The 15,707-nt window shown below is 54.7% G+C and overlaps 3 protein-coding genes across 10 annotated transcripts in view; 1 reads left to right on the forward strand and 2 right to left on the reverse strand.

The window, feature by feature from the left end:
- RGS9 (regulator of G protein signaling 9) overlaps positions 1 to 15,707 on the reverse strand; it is a 169,847-nt gene that overhangs the window by 80,628 nt on the left and 73,512 nt on the right. The window lies entirely within an intron of this gene.
- ARSG (arylsulfatase G) overlaps positions 1 to 15,707 on the forward strand; it is a 44,236-nt gene that overhangs the window by 10,951 nt on the left and 17,578 nt on the right. The window lies entirely within an intron of this gene.
- Positions 230 to 12,051, reverse strand: SLC16A6 (solute carrier family 16 member 6). Of its 2 annotated transcripts, XM_084491815.1 has the most exons (6): positions 11,857 to 12,051; positions 9,946 to 10,187; positions 9,213 to 9,356; positions 8,502 to 8,630; positions 6,531 to 7,358; positions 230 to 5,936 (listed from the first exon to the last, which is right to left on the reverse strand). In XM_084491815.1, exons 2-6 carry the CDS (start codon positions 10,178 to 10,180, stop codon positions 5,683 to 5,685), a joined length of 1,590 nt encoding a protein of 529 aa, XP_084347941.1. In that variant the 5' UTR covers positions 10,181 to 10,187; positions 11,857 to 12,051; the 3' UTR covers positions 230 to 5,682. The 2 variants fall into 2 exon arrangements, with proteins under 2 accessions (XP_084347941.1, XP_084347942.1); XM_084491816.1 differs by lacking the exon at positions 11,857 to 12,051 and having other exon boundaries at positions 9,568 to 10,088.

The raw sequence follows: 15,707 nt of genomic DNA on the forward strand, positions 1-15,707 counted from the left end.
GGGCTTTCTTGGCAATGTCCTGGAGGGAATCTGGCTTTTCCTGGAGGTGCTGAGCCAGCCTGAGCCCTGTGGCTGTGGGACCGGCTGCCAGCAACACTCCCAGCCCTGCGGCACCCGATAATGCCGTGGGGCTGTTCCTCCCGAGTGGCTGCCGCTGATAAGCTCTTGCTGATAACGCCGGGGGTGCGTAAGGAAGGGAGATACAAGTGCAGGCAGGGTTTGCTGATTTACTTGGTATGATCAGGGCAAGCTCAGAGCTCGTGCTGGAGGCCTGGGCTGTTGCAGGAGGAGGGGAAGGGACATTTCCCAGCAGGCAGGGAGCTGTGCACACAAGAGCAGCCTCTTCCCCTCACTCTGCTGCAGGTTTTCTGGGGGAATGCAGGGCGTGAGTGCCAGAGCGTAGTGGTTACTGTGCTAGCTCCCTCCTGCACGTGCTGAATTGTGAGCACAAGTGGCAGGGGAAGCCCAGTTGTCCTCAAAGCTCTGCTCCCACCGGTTGGGGCTGCGGTGGGACACCTACCTGGTATGGAGCTGGTGCCTGCTGCCCACGTGCCCGTCTCCTGCAGGCCCTCAAACCCAGCTGCAATTTCTCTGGTTATTTCATAACTTCGACTCATTTTGCAGCAGGTTAAAACAAAAAAACAAAACATAAAAAAAACCACAGCCACATCAATGGCAAAATGCAAAAGCCTCGATGTGCTTGAAATGCCTCCCTGCGATCACTTCCCGTGGCGTTGGTGTAACCTCGCGGAGACCAAAAGGAAATCGCCAGAGCGCCCGGGGAGGGCAGGATCTGACCCAGCACGAGGAGATGCTGGGCACGAGGAGATGCTGAGCAGGAGGTGATGCTCGGTCTCGCTGCTGCTGGGGCTCCCTGGGGCCGGTTTGTGCCGTGCCGCTGCCAGCCGGGCTGTGGCAGGCAGCCGGCAGCGGCCGCAGCAGAAAAACCCGTTCACAACATTAATGAAAGCTTTGACAAAAAGGAAGCCGGGGAAGCTATTGTCTCGTTGGCCTTATTCTCATAATGTCTGCGTGTAATAAGTCTTTTGGTTATGCTTGTGGCTTCTGTGACAAAGCAGTGATTTAGGGGGCTGTCTTTACAGAGGCAGAGCTGCTCGCACGGGCCAAAGTGTTGGTGAGTAATATTTTACCGCAAATTGTCGTAACTGGAGCTTGACAACTGCTGTAGGAAAGAGGGTGGGGGGTTGTGTTTGATTTATTAGGTGGCTTGCTGCAATTTGCAAGAAGGAAAATTAAAAAAAAAATAAAAAAAAAAAATAAAAAAGAAAAGCTTTATGCTAACACAGCCCTGAGTTTGCATATCCTGCAAGTAAAAGTCTGGGTGAGCAAAACTGCGGGGGGAAGATCTCAAAATCTCGGCGTGTTCCTGCCAGGAGCCCCAGAGGTGGCTTGCATCCGTGGGAGGCACACACGTTGCAGCTGCAGATGGGGTTCTGTAACCGAGAGCAGCTTCGGATGCTCGAGAGCCTTTCCCAGGCCTCGTGCAGCAGCGCTACACTAGAGGGAACTCTTCCCTCTCCAGCCCCAACGGCATCCCCCGTCCTTCTGGATGCATGCTGGTGGTGCAGAACCTCACTGACCGGAGGGGAAAGCGAGTCCTCGGCGTGGCACTGCAGGACCGAGGAGGGATTTGGCCTTCCGATGTCACCAAGTGGTCAAGTGCAGGGTCCCACCTCTGGAAAACGGCGCCTTGTCGTTGTCTTTCAGCAAAGCCAGCAGTTCAGCGAGCTACAACCGAGCTCTGAACATCCTAAGGATGAGCCTTAAAGAGGGAGAGGGACTGCTGTCAGTGCTTGCATCACCAAAAAATTCAGGTCATGTTTACTACGGGCAGCTGGAAAACAATGATCTCAGATGCTAACAAGTAACATCTGAGGGGAATCATTAAAACACTTGTGTTGTTTTGTAAGCACCTACTTCATTTTTTTCCGGTCTCTCCCAGACCAGTTTAGCTATTTTTAAAGACTTGTTTGTCCCTTTAGGAACCTGACGTTGGCTTATCTAAAACAAGTGAAAAAAAAAAACTAAGAGCTTGCCGTTCCCTTTAGTTTTAAATGGAAAAAATGACAAAAAACAACATTGTACAGCTTCCTTTCTGCTGTAGAATGGACAGACACCTAGGGGCTGAGGGCTGCTTGTCCTGCTGCAAGCTGCCCTTGTGCAATTTCCTTTACTTACATCTGCCTGGCAGTGGCCTCGTTGGCTAGATGGCTACAGGAGTATAAAATCTTGTACAAGTCCTTTGGAAAGGGATACCGAGGCTCACAGAAGTGACTCCTGTCACTCGTTGCCCTCTGATTTACTGGCATGAAGTAGCTATACACAGTTACTGAATAAAAGCATTTCCACCCTATTTTGTTCTGGCATTAATGCCTTCATACCAGGATGAGCAGGGAGGTCATGGGCCATTAATTTAAACCAGGTGGGAAGAATTACTCCAAATTGTTTGTGTGCTGGGAGACATCTGATAGTGTTACAGTTTTATGTGCTCATCTTTATAAGGATATGAACAGTGTGCGGCCTTTGTAGTGCTTTTTTGTTGTTGTTTTGGGGAAGTTGTTGCAAAGCGTGTTTGTTCACTGCTGCAATGGAGCCAGAGTCAGATTGGGAGACAGATTGGCTTCCTGGGAGCTTGGTATTTGTGTCGTCTGCTCTGCTTGCACGTGTGATCACCTACCTCTGTCCTGGGACTGCTGCAACTAGAATGCAAATAAATTGCAATTAATGCCTGTCGGTGGTGCGATGAGTCCTTCAACGAGTCATTTGCAGATCTAACCCATGCTCGTATTTGGAATTTAGCAGCGTGGCCGTATTACTCCTGGTAGGGTTTGGTGAGTCTAGGAGTTACAGGTTAAACAGGGAAGGGTGTAACGTCGCGTGGTGGAGGGAGAAATAAGGTTTGGGGAAGGGAAAAGTGCCCCTTAGTGCGACTGGCCTGGTATTTATTAGTTTGATTTTTGATATGGGAGCCGCCTAGCCTGGCACGTAGAAAGTATTCTGCAATTCAGCGAGATGATAAAATAATTACATGATTGCCTGCTTCTTGAAGCCGCGAGGATAATGTCCCTAAGCACCGCCAATTCAGCCACCGCTCAGAAGGAGAAAAGGCTGCCCAGAACCAGGCCTGCGCTGCTGAGGGTTTGCAGGAGTCTCCTTGAGGTCAGCACCAAGCAGATGGCTTCCAAACAGCTCATTTAAAGGAAGGTATGATTGTAGGATTGCCCAATTTGCAGGGTAACCACGCCGCTTCAGCCCGAGGAAGTGCGACACCACAGCCCCGGGAGGGGAAGCAGCAGCGGGACCCCAAAGCACCACGAGGCCAGCAGAGACCCAGCCCTGCTCCTAGGGACAGGCAGGAGGGAGGCACGGAAAGGAGCTCCTTCATTTTCTTAATCATTCAAAAAAAAGGGAAAAAAAGGAAAAGTTTATTGCAAAGTCAGTGTTTTAGGGTTTTTTTTTCCAGAGCCCACTAGGTGTGTTACAAATGGGTAGATCCTGCTCTGGGCGCACTGAAGCCCGCGTCTGGGTCTGCCGAGCCCGCGCACACACAGACAGGACAGAAACGTACGGCGAGGTCAGTGACAAACGTATTATTTGATCTGTATTGGAAATTGTTGTAAAAAAAGTTACAGTAGAACCTCGTAAATCTGCAGAACAGGGAGCTTTCACACACACGCAAAACCTGGAGGCCTTATTCCACTTCCAAGCAGAGTTGTAATAGCAAAGTGCTGTAGTGAGGTCTCATATTACAAAGACTTCAATAATCTTACAATTATAGGCTACAGAACATTTACCCAAATGCTTGAAGTATCATAAATTAACAATAAATAAAGTACATCTGAATGCAACGCGGGATTTGTTCAGTTACTCACTGACTCGCAACACTCGAGTTCTCGGTAAGGGGTCTTCCAGTCCTTGGCGCGACGCAGCGAGGTTCTGCTGTGGGTGATAAAGTGCTGAGGCATAGAAAGGACACGAGACTGCAGCATGGTCACAACAGTTTTCAGGCAGTGACGATGGATTGCTCTAGCCACTTCGTTGCATGAGTGCCTGTTTCTATATTTTTTTCTTTTTTTTGGACATCTAAGACAAAAACAAATCAAGCACCTTCCCAAAGAGGAGTTCTACAGATTGTCCCACGTTTCTATGGCTGGTAAAAGACACGGACATGTCAGTGTAGCAGTTAATGCATGATGCCACTTCCACTTAAATACACAGAAATGCTTTTTTTTTTTCCAAAGCACGTGTACTCAAACTGAAACAGACTCGTTTTATTTGTTCCCCCTGAGTTGCCTAGAGGCGGTAAGATGCACATAGGTGGGGTAAGCAAGCTTGTGTCACTGGGAGTAGGAATCGCTCCTGTTAAGACTAAATGAACAGCTAGTACGTGGTCTTTTATACTTCCTTTTACACATTAAATACACACGGGCTCCAGTTCTTTTTCTCACTGAAGTCAGCAGCAAAAGGCCTCTCACTGAGGTTGGGGAGGAAGGGGCACTGCTAGGACCAGCGCCTGGCCAGGACAGCATCGAGGGACTCCACATTCGTTCAGAGATGTGGCAGAGCTGTCCCCGTGCACCCCTAGGTGAGACGTTTGGGTACATTCAGATGTTAAGACACGCTGGGCCAAATCCTCACTGCGTGGCGGTCTGCCTACGGCAGTAGAGCCAGGTCCACTGACAGCAGCTGAGGCCTTATGGAAGGAGAGAGTGAATCTGTAGGGTTTTTATTATTATTATTTTAAATAACAAGGGGGTTACCTAGGGCCTACCTATTAAAAACAGCTATAGTCTATGCTGTGAGTTTCCCCAACAATTTCACAAGCTAGCAATACAAGATAGGTATTGAAAGGTTTGATGTAAAGACAGTTTTCCATTATGCAAAAGATTATTTTTCCTCTCCAGTTAAGATAATGTCCTTTAACTATCTTAGAATAAATTAATAAATACTAGTTAAATTAGAAACAGTACATCTGGGCAGACTAGTGATACAAGGCGGTTCGAAGGAAACCAATCAGGAGAAGAAAAATGATCTTATCATGAAATATGTGCAGTAATAACTGGCCACAAAGACATATGGAACCTCTGATTTCCCAGCATTTGTGACATTCAAGTTAATTAGAAGAACAATAGCAATGGTTTAAGTCAGCTATCTAGGCTAGCCTCCTCCTCAAGTCTAAAATATAAGTCCGTATTCTTCCGAAAGAAAATGCAGTTGGCTACTAGTGTTGCACAAATACTCATCTCTAGTTGGTGCAGTTGGTTTGTGACTGTGCAGGATCTGCAGTACGGGATGAACGGAGCCAGTCAGAGACTGCACTGCCAGGTTGCCTTGCACGGGCTGCTTCTGCTGTTCTGGTTTCCACGTGGGATCAGTCGAGCCTTTACCTATGCGTGTTATCGGGAAAGCAGGAGTGTGCATCACAGCTTCATGCTAGACACGAATTATTCTTATGTGGCTATCTGTATTTTCTATGGAGCTTTCCATTGTTGGTTAAAAAAGTTCTAACAATAAAAAAAAAAAGTTGTTTGTTAATAGCAACTGTTCTGTTCACATTTAAAATTTCACATTCCCTTTAGAATGGAGTTTTAAAATGTGGAGCAGAGCTGACACGTTCCCCAGGCTTACACCAAGTTCATTAGATGGAGAAGGGACAGTTTTTTACGCCGCGCTGTCACAGCCTTTTCCTGAATGATCTGCTTTTCCGATATCCATTTCGATGAAGTCCTCTGGCAAGTCTTGCGTGCCTTCCGCCGTGCCTTCTGCTGCACCTTCCTCCGCGCCCGGCTGCTGCTGGTGGCACAGCCCAGCCTTGCACGGCCTCACCAAGGACAGAAACACAGCACCCAGGACCATGCCAGCAGCACAGGAGTAGAAGGCTGAGCTGTAGTTCTGTGTTTTATCCACTAAGACACCTATGGAAGACACATTTACACCAGTTAGCCGCAACTTTACCCCACGCTCTTGCCCACCCCACTTAGAAGAGGATTCCTACGGGGCCCACTGCATCAATATTTGCAAGGAAGAGATAACTGATGACAAACAGATGCTACCTTAAAGGAAAGGTGGGAAAACATTACATTTAGTCATCTTTCTGCAAGTCAGAAGACCTGAGTCACTGCAGGGACACTAGGACTGAAATACTTCTCCTCTGATAGACGTCACTTTTTTTTTTTTTTTTGCAGTGTGTGGTAAGACCACCTGCACAGGGAAAGCAGTCTGCTTCTGCCGCTCACTACAGCCTGAACTGATGCCAGCGTTGGGTTTCTAACAGGATCAGGGCAGCACTGCAGCATTTTGCTCTGCCCTGAGGTTCCTCCGTGGAGCCTGCCTCGTCTTTGGGACTCTGCAGAGCTGCATTGCAGCAGTCTTCTGGCTCTGAGAGCCTCCTCGCGCTAGCTGCAGGTCTTTAGGGTAGCACTACGACTAGGGCCATCGCAATACCTTCTAGACAGGTCAGCACCAGCATTTATCAGGCACCCAAAAAGCACGAGGGAAGTTTTAGTTACCTGCAAGGGGTGGGCCAGCCAACCCAGCTAAGCTCTGAATGAAGACGTAGACTCCAGCTGCAGAAGACATTTTTGCAATGCCAACCACGTCGTCTTCTGCCAGCAGAGGAATGTGTGTGCCCGCTACTGTTCCCAGCATGAACCCGAAAAATATGCTACATGTCATCAGCCCCCAGAACTCGGAGGCGAAAGGGAAGGCAAACAGTGCTACAGACAGCAGAACGACACAGATGAGCTCGATGTAGATCTTGCGGATAGGCTTTTTGTTGAGAACCCAGCCAGCTGAAATTCTGCCAAAGACCTCTGCGATCGCCATGGCAGACAGTATGTATGCAGAGTGGTCTTTGCTGATGCCCAGGCTGCGACTCAGGGGAATGATGTACAGGGAGGGAGCGAAGAACCCCAGGGTAGCAAATAGGCCAAAGAATGCATAACAGATAAAGCTAGAGTCTCTCATCACAGAAAAGTCCAGTAGTTTGGTTTTTGGTTCTGTAGGGGGGCTGTTGTTTCCAACGAGGGTCTGTGCATGTTCCTTTGGTTCTTCACTTTTCGGCTCTGCTTTGGTGTTTCCAGGCACATTTCTGGGTGAGGTAGTTATTTCGACTCCTGAGTCAATGGACTCTATTGAGGTGCGTGTTTGCTCGTTTTCAAGCATGTACTTTGTCTCCGTGGGCTCCTCCGGAGGCTGCGCTTTCACTTCTTCTTCTGCCTGCTCTTTGATGACAATGGGGCGCAGCAGCGACCCGCAGACGACGATGCTCAGCTGCAGCACCCCAACAGACAGCAGGCTGTATCTCCAGCCGATCTGCTCCTTCAGAGCAGTAATTGCTGAGGAAAGAGAGCACAGGAACAGAGCGTAACTAAAAACCCCTGCGGCCACACCAAGCAGCTGTCTGAATTTCAGGTTAGCGGAGCAACCAAAGCCGTGGCACTTCGGGCACCAGTCAAAGGGTCCTGAGCACCTCAAAGGGTCCTGAATACCCTTGTGGGCCCCTCCTGCCCTGCCCAGGGCCACCCAGGGGTGGGCACCCAGATCTCAGCAGGGAGCCCAGGCACCACATCTCACATCTGGCTAGCAGAAGCCATCTCGCCGCTTGTCACTTCGGAGGTCCCAGGGGGTTTGGGATGTGCAGGGATGGAGGTGGGGTTATTTTTAGTGAATGAGAGCGAACGCAACGCTTGAGTTTCCTCTTTCAGCTGACCCCACCCTGCAACCAGCTACCAGAGGAAGTCTCTCGGCCTTGCTCAAAGGTGCGTGCGGCTGCTTCATTACAAGCCCTCAGCTGCAACGAGATGAGCTCTGGGATGGGCATTAGCCAAGCAGAAGGGTGCACACGAGGCTGCTACTGAAGGAAAGGCCCAAGACACACTGCTGGGGACAGGGCAGGATGGGGACAGGGCAGGATGGGGCCATGTGGGATGCTCTCCCCTCCTGGGCTGGGGGCAGGTCCCCAGCAGGCTGTGGCCGTCCATCTGCCTGTGCTCGGCACGAGCCCACTAACCTTTAGGAGCAGTTATTTGTGCTGCCTGTGTTTTAAATAGCTGGAGTTTCTCAAGTCTTATTTTTAGCCTGCCAGCTCTATATAGGGAGCCAGCGGGTCGGGTGGCAGCGTGGCAGGGCTCAGTGTGCCAGGCAGCACTGGGGGGAGTGCAGCCCTTTCCCCAGCACCTGCCTGTGCCCCTTTCCCTCTCCCTGCTGCAGCTCGGGGTGGCTGCAGGGACCCCAGCACCATCCCTCGTGCTGGGGGACTCGGGATCCCTCCCTGATGCACAGCACCTCAGCTGGGGAGGGTGTTTGCCATGGTCAGACCGCTCTTTAGGATTACAAGTAAGAGCCACAGACACATCAGCTACAACCCAGGGGCTGCAGCAGCTCATGGCAAGGCCAACGAGCACCTCTTGGTTGGGAGAAGGCTCAGGGCAGGATTGGGGTGTAGGCATGCAGGAATTCACAAAATTCAGGCACTGTACCTGGTGCGAAGGAGAAGACAGCAAAACATTCCCCTGTCGATGCCACTGCTGTGACCAGCGAGCGCCTTTTGTCAAAATACTGTGATAAAATGGTGACAGTCGGGAGGAAAGAGAGGCAGTATCCGAGGCCTGTGAATAAATGCCAAAAATTGCCATAACAACAAGAAAGGGAGGGGGAAACACTGATGCGAGAACACGTTAAGTCAGCTTTCCTGGTGGTGAGATTACAGTATCATTTCGGCCAACTCAGCAAGTCACCCTGGAAGAAAACCATTGGGGAAACCAAAATGTTATTTTTTTAAATTGGACGAGAGAAAAAAAACAAAAGCAAAACCCAAGAAGAAAACAAAACACAAGGCCCAAAACCCCAAACCTGCTAGGCAGTGCCTCCTGTTCCCAAACACAGCAGTATTTGCTTTCAGGACCTCATCTGCTTTAAGGCTCTGAGCCCGCAGCAGTTGCTCCCGTACGCGAGGCAAAGCTCCCTGGCAGCAGATGTGAGCGGGGCACCCAGGCCAGATTGGAAAAAGGGCGAGACAACAGGGACAAGAAGCGAGGGAAAAGGAGGAGGATTTGACCTGCGAAGGGCTCTCTCCTCCCCAGCGATCCCAGTTAAACCAGCAGCGAGCGGGGCTCCTGCCCAGCGCCCAGGCAGAGCTCGCTGGAAGCCACGTGAAGGCGCACGGAGGGACTGGGACGGGGACAACTCACCAGAAACGAGGCCGATGGTGACGTACATGTCCGCGACGGTGCGGGCGAAGGAGGCAGTGACCATGCCCGTGCTGACCAGCACCCCGCCGGCCATCACGACGAAGCGGTGACCGAAGCGATTGCTTAGGACGGTTGACAGAGGAGCTGTGGGCAGCACAGGTCGGTGGTTAACACACAGGTCAGCAGCTTGCCCTGCTGCCAACCCCTTCGGAGCTTCTCCTCGCACCTCTGCCCTCTCCCTGTCCCCACCACGTTATCACCTTCCCCGTTCAACCTCGCAGAGCATCGCCCCTGCAGCCACCCCCGGGTAAAAAGCTTCCAGAAGAGACCCAGGCACGGCAGCCCGGGGACAAACCTGCTGCAAAACCCATTGAAACAAGCGGGTTTCGGTGAAGCTCAGGTTACGTTTGAGGCTTTTCACTGAGGAATTAGGTTGTGAAATTCTCTTTTCATCGGTTTCATTGCTGATGAGAGCCGAGCAGCCGGGCTGGGCTCAGCCCCTGGAGCCAGGGACGGGGGCTGCACCCTCATGCCATGCAGGACAAGAGGCTCAGAGGGACTGGCAGGTCCAGACAGCCGTTCTGTGGTGTTCCAGGAACACGGCCTCCAGGCTTTATGGGGTTACGTGTCGTGGAGCCATTAGAGACAAGTCCCAGATATCCCAGATACCGGGCCCTCGGGTGCTGAGTCAGCAGCGCGACTGCACCTTCCGACCGGTGCCCTTTACTCTTACCTGTGAAGGTCTGCACAAACACACAGATGGATATGATCCAGGATATCCTGCTGTTGGTTTCGTCAAAGCTGTCCATCAGGTCGTTGAAGAAGACGCCGAAGGATTTGATGATGCCGTACGTCAGAGCTTCCACGAAGAAGAAAGCAAAAGCAACCGTCCAACCCCATCCTCCGTCAGGCACTTTAGTATAAACATTTGGAGTGGTGCACGGCATTTTTACAGCTTTGACCGTCATTTTTGAGCTGGGAGAGAGGAGAGAACAAGCCAGGCATCAGCCTCAGAAGAATTCTGCTTACGGAGGCACGGCCTAGCAGCCAAACCATCAGTAAGGTGCCCTCAGCCAGTCCCTGGGCTGCTGAGGAATTAAATGCAGGCGCTGGGCTCGAGTTCCTCCCTCGATGGTCCCGCAGGGACCATTTCTGCTCCTGCCCTTTGAACCGAGGGCTAGAAACTCCCCGCTCAGCACCAGGGTGAGCTGTTCCCAGCAGCAAAACCCAGCGAGCGGCTGCGGTTCAGCGCAGGGGGCTGGATGCAGTTCGTGAAAGATCCACCGCGGCACCCGGAGAGGGCTGGGATCGCCCAGGCTTCCCACGGCGCTCCCCGTCCCCGATCCTCCCGCCTCCCTGACATCCAGGGGGACACCCACCAGCACCTTTGGGTGCTGCCTACTTTCCTGCGGGGCTGCTCGGTGCCACGAGCCGGCACGCTGCTGCAAGCCGAAGCCGCCGTGCGTCGCCGTGAGCGGCTGCCGGTGCTCGGGGCGGCTGGCAGCTCCCCGGGTGCGTGCTCCTTCCCCAAAAAAACACCGCTCCGGGGCTGCGAGCCCTGCCTGCCCTCACCTTCCCGGGGGTCTGTGTGGCCGCAGCAGGGACGCCCCCGCTGCCAGCAGCTCCCCACGCAGCCCTCGGGCTCAGCCGCGCCGCGACACCTGCGGTGACGGGGATGGGGACATCCCGATGGTGGGGCACAGCACCCAGACAGTTTGGGGGACGGCAGGGGGCTGCACCCCAAAAGCTTCCACCCCCCTTCCCTGCTCTGCCAGGCGTTTCCCTCCTCCATTTTCCACCCCAAACGGCTCCGGCAGCGCTTCCCCATCCCACGGGGGAACTTCTCGCCCATCGCCCGCCCGGCTGCGGCACCCACGGGTGACAGCGAGTGGCCTCGGGGGGACCTGGCGAGGGCTCTGCGCCCCCCCAGGGGGGTGTAGGGGGCACCCAGCACCCCGCTGCCCCTCCATGGGGTGCCCCAAGGTGGGTTGGGGCCGGTGCACGGCTCTCCAAGGGGGTTCTGCCAAGGGATGGAGCCGGGCGTGGGCTCCAGCATCCTTCCCGTGGCTTGGGAAAGGGGGCCACGACCACCGGTGGGGCTCGAAGTTTGTCCGTCCCCCCCCCCCCCCAAAAAAAAAAAAAGGGTGCGGGGTCGGGGCTGAGCTCCCGGGGTCACGGTACCGGGGGTGGGGGCGAGGTGAGGAGGAACCCTGCTATTTAGGGAAAAAAAAAACGAAATAATCCCAGGTCTCGGCGTGCATAATGGGCATTTTGGGATCGAGGGGGATTAAAGTGAGCCGTGGGAGGGGGATAGGGATAGAGGGGGGGTGAGGATAAAGCCCCCCCCGCATCACTTGGGGCACATTTCAGCCCTGATTTCTGCATCGCCACCGCCGCACCGGCTCCTCGGCGGGCGCCGGGGCCGCCGGCTAAAAATAAAGGGATGCGGAAAAGGGGAGGGGAGGCAAAGTGGAGAGGGGGGGGGGGGGCACAAAATACCCCCAAAAAATCAAAAAAAACCACAAAAGAATCGCAAAAAAAAAAAAAATAATAACAAACCAACCTTCTAACCCAGCCCTCCCCCACCCCAAATAGCAAAAAAAAAAAAATTAAAAAAAAAAAAAAAAAAAAAAACCAAACTCACCGGGGTGCAGGGGGGCTAGGGGCGGCCCATGGTCGGCAGCCCCCCCCCCTCCTTGGGCGAAGGAGGCGGCCCCGCTGCCCGCCGGCTGCTCCCGGGGCCCCCGCGGCTGCTGCCGGTGCCCGCGGCCGCTCGGGGCCGGCCCTTTATAGACCGGCTGCAGCCGGTCCCCGCCGGCGGCTCCGCAGCGCCATGTGCGCGCCCGGCGCGGCTGCGGCGCGGCTCGGAACGGAACGGAACGGGGAGGGGTTGGGGGGGGGGGATATGGGGGGGTAAGGGGGGGTGATGGGGGGGTAAGGGGGAGGTTGGGGGGGGATAAGGGGGGGTTATGGGGGGTTATGGGGGGTTTGGGGGGATTAATGGGGGGTTTGGGGGGATTATGGGGGGTTTGGGGGGGTTAATGGGGGTTGGGGGGGGATAAGGAGGGGTTATGGGGGGTGTAGGAGGGTTAATGGAGGGGTTGGGGGGGGATAAGGGGGGTTGGAGGGGGTTAATGGGGGTTGGGGGGGGTAATGGGGGGGTATAGGGGGGTTAATGGGGGTTGGGGGGGTAATGGGGGGTTATGGGGGAGTAAGGGGGAGGTATGGGGGGGTTATGGGGGAATAAGGGGGGTTGGGAGGGGTTAATGGGGGGATTAATGGGGGGTTTGGGGGGATTATGGGGGGATTATGGGGGGGTTGGGGGGGATAAGAGGGGTTTGGGGGAGATAATAGGGGTTTGGAGGGGGTTTGGGGCGATATGGGGGGGTTGGAGGGGGTTAATGGGGGCTTTGGGGGGATTAATGGGGGGTTTGAGGGGATATGGAGGGGGTTATGGGGGGTGTAGGAGGCTTAATGGGGGGAGTTGAGGGGGGTTAATGGGGGGTTAGGGGGGTTTGGAGGGGGTTAATGGGGTTTTGGGGGGATTAATGGGGGGTTTGAGGGGATATGGAGGGGGCTTAATGGGGTTTGGAGGGGGTTAATGGGGGGTTTGGGGGGTTATGGGGGGTGTAGGAGGGGTTATGGGGGGTGTAGGAGGCTTAATGGGGGGAGTTGAGGGGGGATAAGGGGGGGTTGGAGGGGGTTAATGGGGGGTTAGGGGGGTTTGGAAGAGGTTAATGGGGGTCTAGGGGGGTTTGGAGGGGATATGGGGAGGATATGGGAGATTTGGGGGGGTTATGGGGGGGATATGGGGGGTTTGGAGGGGGTTAATGGGGGGTTATGGGGGATGTGGGGGGGATGTGGGGGCTTTGGGGGGGTTAATGGGGGTTATGGGGGGTTTGGAGGGGGGTAATGGGAGGGTGTGGGGGGGGTTGGGGGGTTAATGGGGGTTGGGGTGGATAGGGGGGTTATTGGGGCATTAAGGGGGGCTTTGGGGGTTAATGGGGGGTTGGGGGGGTTAATGGGGCGTTAATGGGAGGTTTGGGGGGCTTAACGAGGGGGGTTGGGAGGAGATGGGGGATTTGGAGGGGGTTATGGGGCGTTGGAGGGGGTTAATGGGGGTTAAGGGAGGGTCGTGGCAGATTTTGGGGGGTCGTGGGGGTTAAAGGGTGGGGTTATGGGGGTTGGAGAGGGTTTAAGGGGGCTTATAGGGGGTTTAGGGGGGTCGTAGGGGGTTTTAGAGGGAGTTATGTTGGGCTTGAGGGGGTTTAAGGGGGTTCGGGGGGAGTTAAATGGGGGGTTTAAGGGGGGGTATGAGCGGCACCTGCTGGGGTTTGCCGTGGGAGTCAAACTGGGAGCGGGCGGCACCGACTGGGCCCCAGTGTGCCTGGGGGAGGAAGGGAATGGGGCACCGGGGGCACGGCACGGCAGCGGCTGCCTGCACCCAGCTGCGGGGCTGGGGCTCGAGCCATGGTGCTGCAGGGTTTCCCCGAATTTTCCTTCAGATCAGTAAAAAAATAAAAATAATAAAAATAGGACCCGTGTGCTGGGGGAACGGGGGATGTGGCGATGCCGGCTCCTAGCCCTGGGGAGATTGCCCGAGGTGAAACGTTCCTTGGGTTCCCAACCCGGCTGTGGAGCTGGTGCTTTGGGTTCGCTTTTAACAATGGGAATTGCCAGCGGGGCCATACAGGTGCACTCAGTGGGCAGCGGGGGCAAAATTCTGCAAACTTTGAACAAATCGGGCAAATACGTTCTCGATTCCACTTAGCCAAAGCAATTAACTTTGATTAATTCCTGCCGGCAATGCCTGTCCATCAGCTGCTGACCCCAGCGAGCCTCCGTCCCCCTCCCCACCTCGTAATTCTTAGGGTGCCAGCGGCTCTGGGCCACCAGGAGAGGTTCGTGCCTCGGGGGGAGAAATCAGCACGCAGATATCTTTGGCACGAAAAGAACCCCAGCACGACGGCAATTTATTGGTGTTTCTTGTCAGTCCTTTTCATCTCCCTCTCTGCTTTCCCATTCCCCTCCCTGGTGCTCCCCAAGACGCGGCGAGGCTCCGGGGAGCTTCCAAACGCTTTCCCCCATCATTTGCCCTCCGATCCTGGGCTGATCCTGCCCTTTGATGGGCTCTGAGCTCCTCAGGAGCAGCGTGTGCAGCTCTGCAAAACAGCAGCAGAGAGCAAATGCCCTGGCCGTGGGCATAAATCAGGAGCTGAGCCACGAGGAGAAGGGAGCACAGGGCCTCGGAGTTCATTTCTGCTGCTCGGCCCTGCCCCGCGTGTGCAATGTTTGCTCTGCAAAGCCCCAGCAGGGAGATGGGTGAAAAACATTCCCCCCGTCTCGGGACCTGGCAGAAATCCTAGTAAATCTGCAGAAGGATGTTGTTGTCAGCGCTGCTTCTTCTGGTAGGGGAACGGGTGTCAACTGTTCCAGCCCCAAAACCTTTTCCTGGAAGAAAGTCCCGGGTTCGGAGCAGCGGTACCGGGAATGGGGCCTCGCTGCCAAACGTGCTGGGAACGAGGAGGCAGGATCCCTGCACCCTCTGCCCTACATGGAAAGCTCACAAAGCACCTGCCGCCCTTTGCTGCGCTCAAATTAGAAATAAAGCCTGGGTTTCATTACTTTGGGAACAAAACAAGGATTTTTTTTTCCCCCTGGCAGGAATGCGGCCGGGCATCCGTCCTCGTGCAGGGCTGGGGTTTGAGACTCTGCTCTCCTGCTGCTCCGCTCGCCAGGCAGGAGCAAAAATGTGCAAGAATGCGAAAAATGTGAAAACGCCGGCGCTGGCCCCCAGATTTGGAAACCTCGGGTTAATGTGTAATAAGGAGGTGATGGATCTGTGCGGTGCGGGGCAGGGAGCTCGGCCGCTCGGGGTTAGGAGGTGCCGGTGGCATCCCCGGGCAGGGCAGGGTGCTGCCCTCGCCTGCCCGGACCCGCCAGCCCCCGAGGTGCCTTCTCCTATTCCTCCTCCTCTTCTCGGCGCAGGCTGCGGAGGCTTTTGGGGTTTTTCTCAACTGGTTCATCTGGTTCTGCCCTGTCCCCCCCCTGCTCTCCGCGAGCTGCACCGTCGGCCTCGCAGACCCACGATTTCACCGGGTTTTTGTCCTTATTCCCGGTTACGCAGTGCCCGGTGTGATGCCCGTGCATCCCCGGTGTGACAGCGGAGCCCACGCCGTGCTGGGGGATCTCCGAGCGGGTTATCGGGGCGGGGGAAGAGGCCTCAATTCCTGGGGGTAATTACGCACGAGGAGCTAATCGGGCTGCAGCCGGAGCGCAGCGTTTCCTGCTGACAACTGCTTAGCACGAGGCGAGGCGCCGTGTTCCCACCGTAGGCAGCCAGGGAGAATCTTTTCAGCGGCACGTTGGGTGTTTTTATTTTTTTATTTTTTTTTGCAGAAAAACCCTGCCCTTTGTGAGCTCTGGCTGAGCATCGGGTGATGTGGTGCTGCGGGGCGAGCTGTGGTGGGGATGGGTGTCCCCGTAACAAGTTGG

This window comes from Aythya ferina (genome assembly GCF_964211825.1).
Source record: "Aythya ferina genome assembly, chromosome: 18".
NCBI classification, from domain to species: domain Eukaryota; kingdom Metazoa; phylum Chordata; class Aves; order Anseriformes; family Anatidae; genus Aythya; species Aythya ferina.

What these genes read in the sequence shown, in the direction of transcription:
- SLC16A6 (XM_084491815.1), bottom strand. Translation starts at nt 10,180, where the DNA reads ATGACGGTCAAAGCTGTAAAAATGCCGTGCACCACTCCAAATGTTTAT. An exon ending in GTTTGTGCAGACCTTCACAG is followed by an intron (nt 9,357 to 9,945) that starts GTAAGAGTAAAG and finishes TGCTGCCCACAG; the next exon opens with CTCCTCTGTCAACCGTCCTA. An exon ending in CACCATCGGCCTCGTTTCTG is followed by an intron (nt 8,631 to 9,212) that starts GTGAGTTGTCCC and finishes ATTTATTCACAG; the next exon opens with GCCTCGGATACTGCCTCTCT.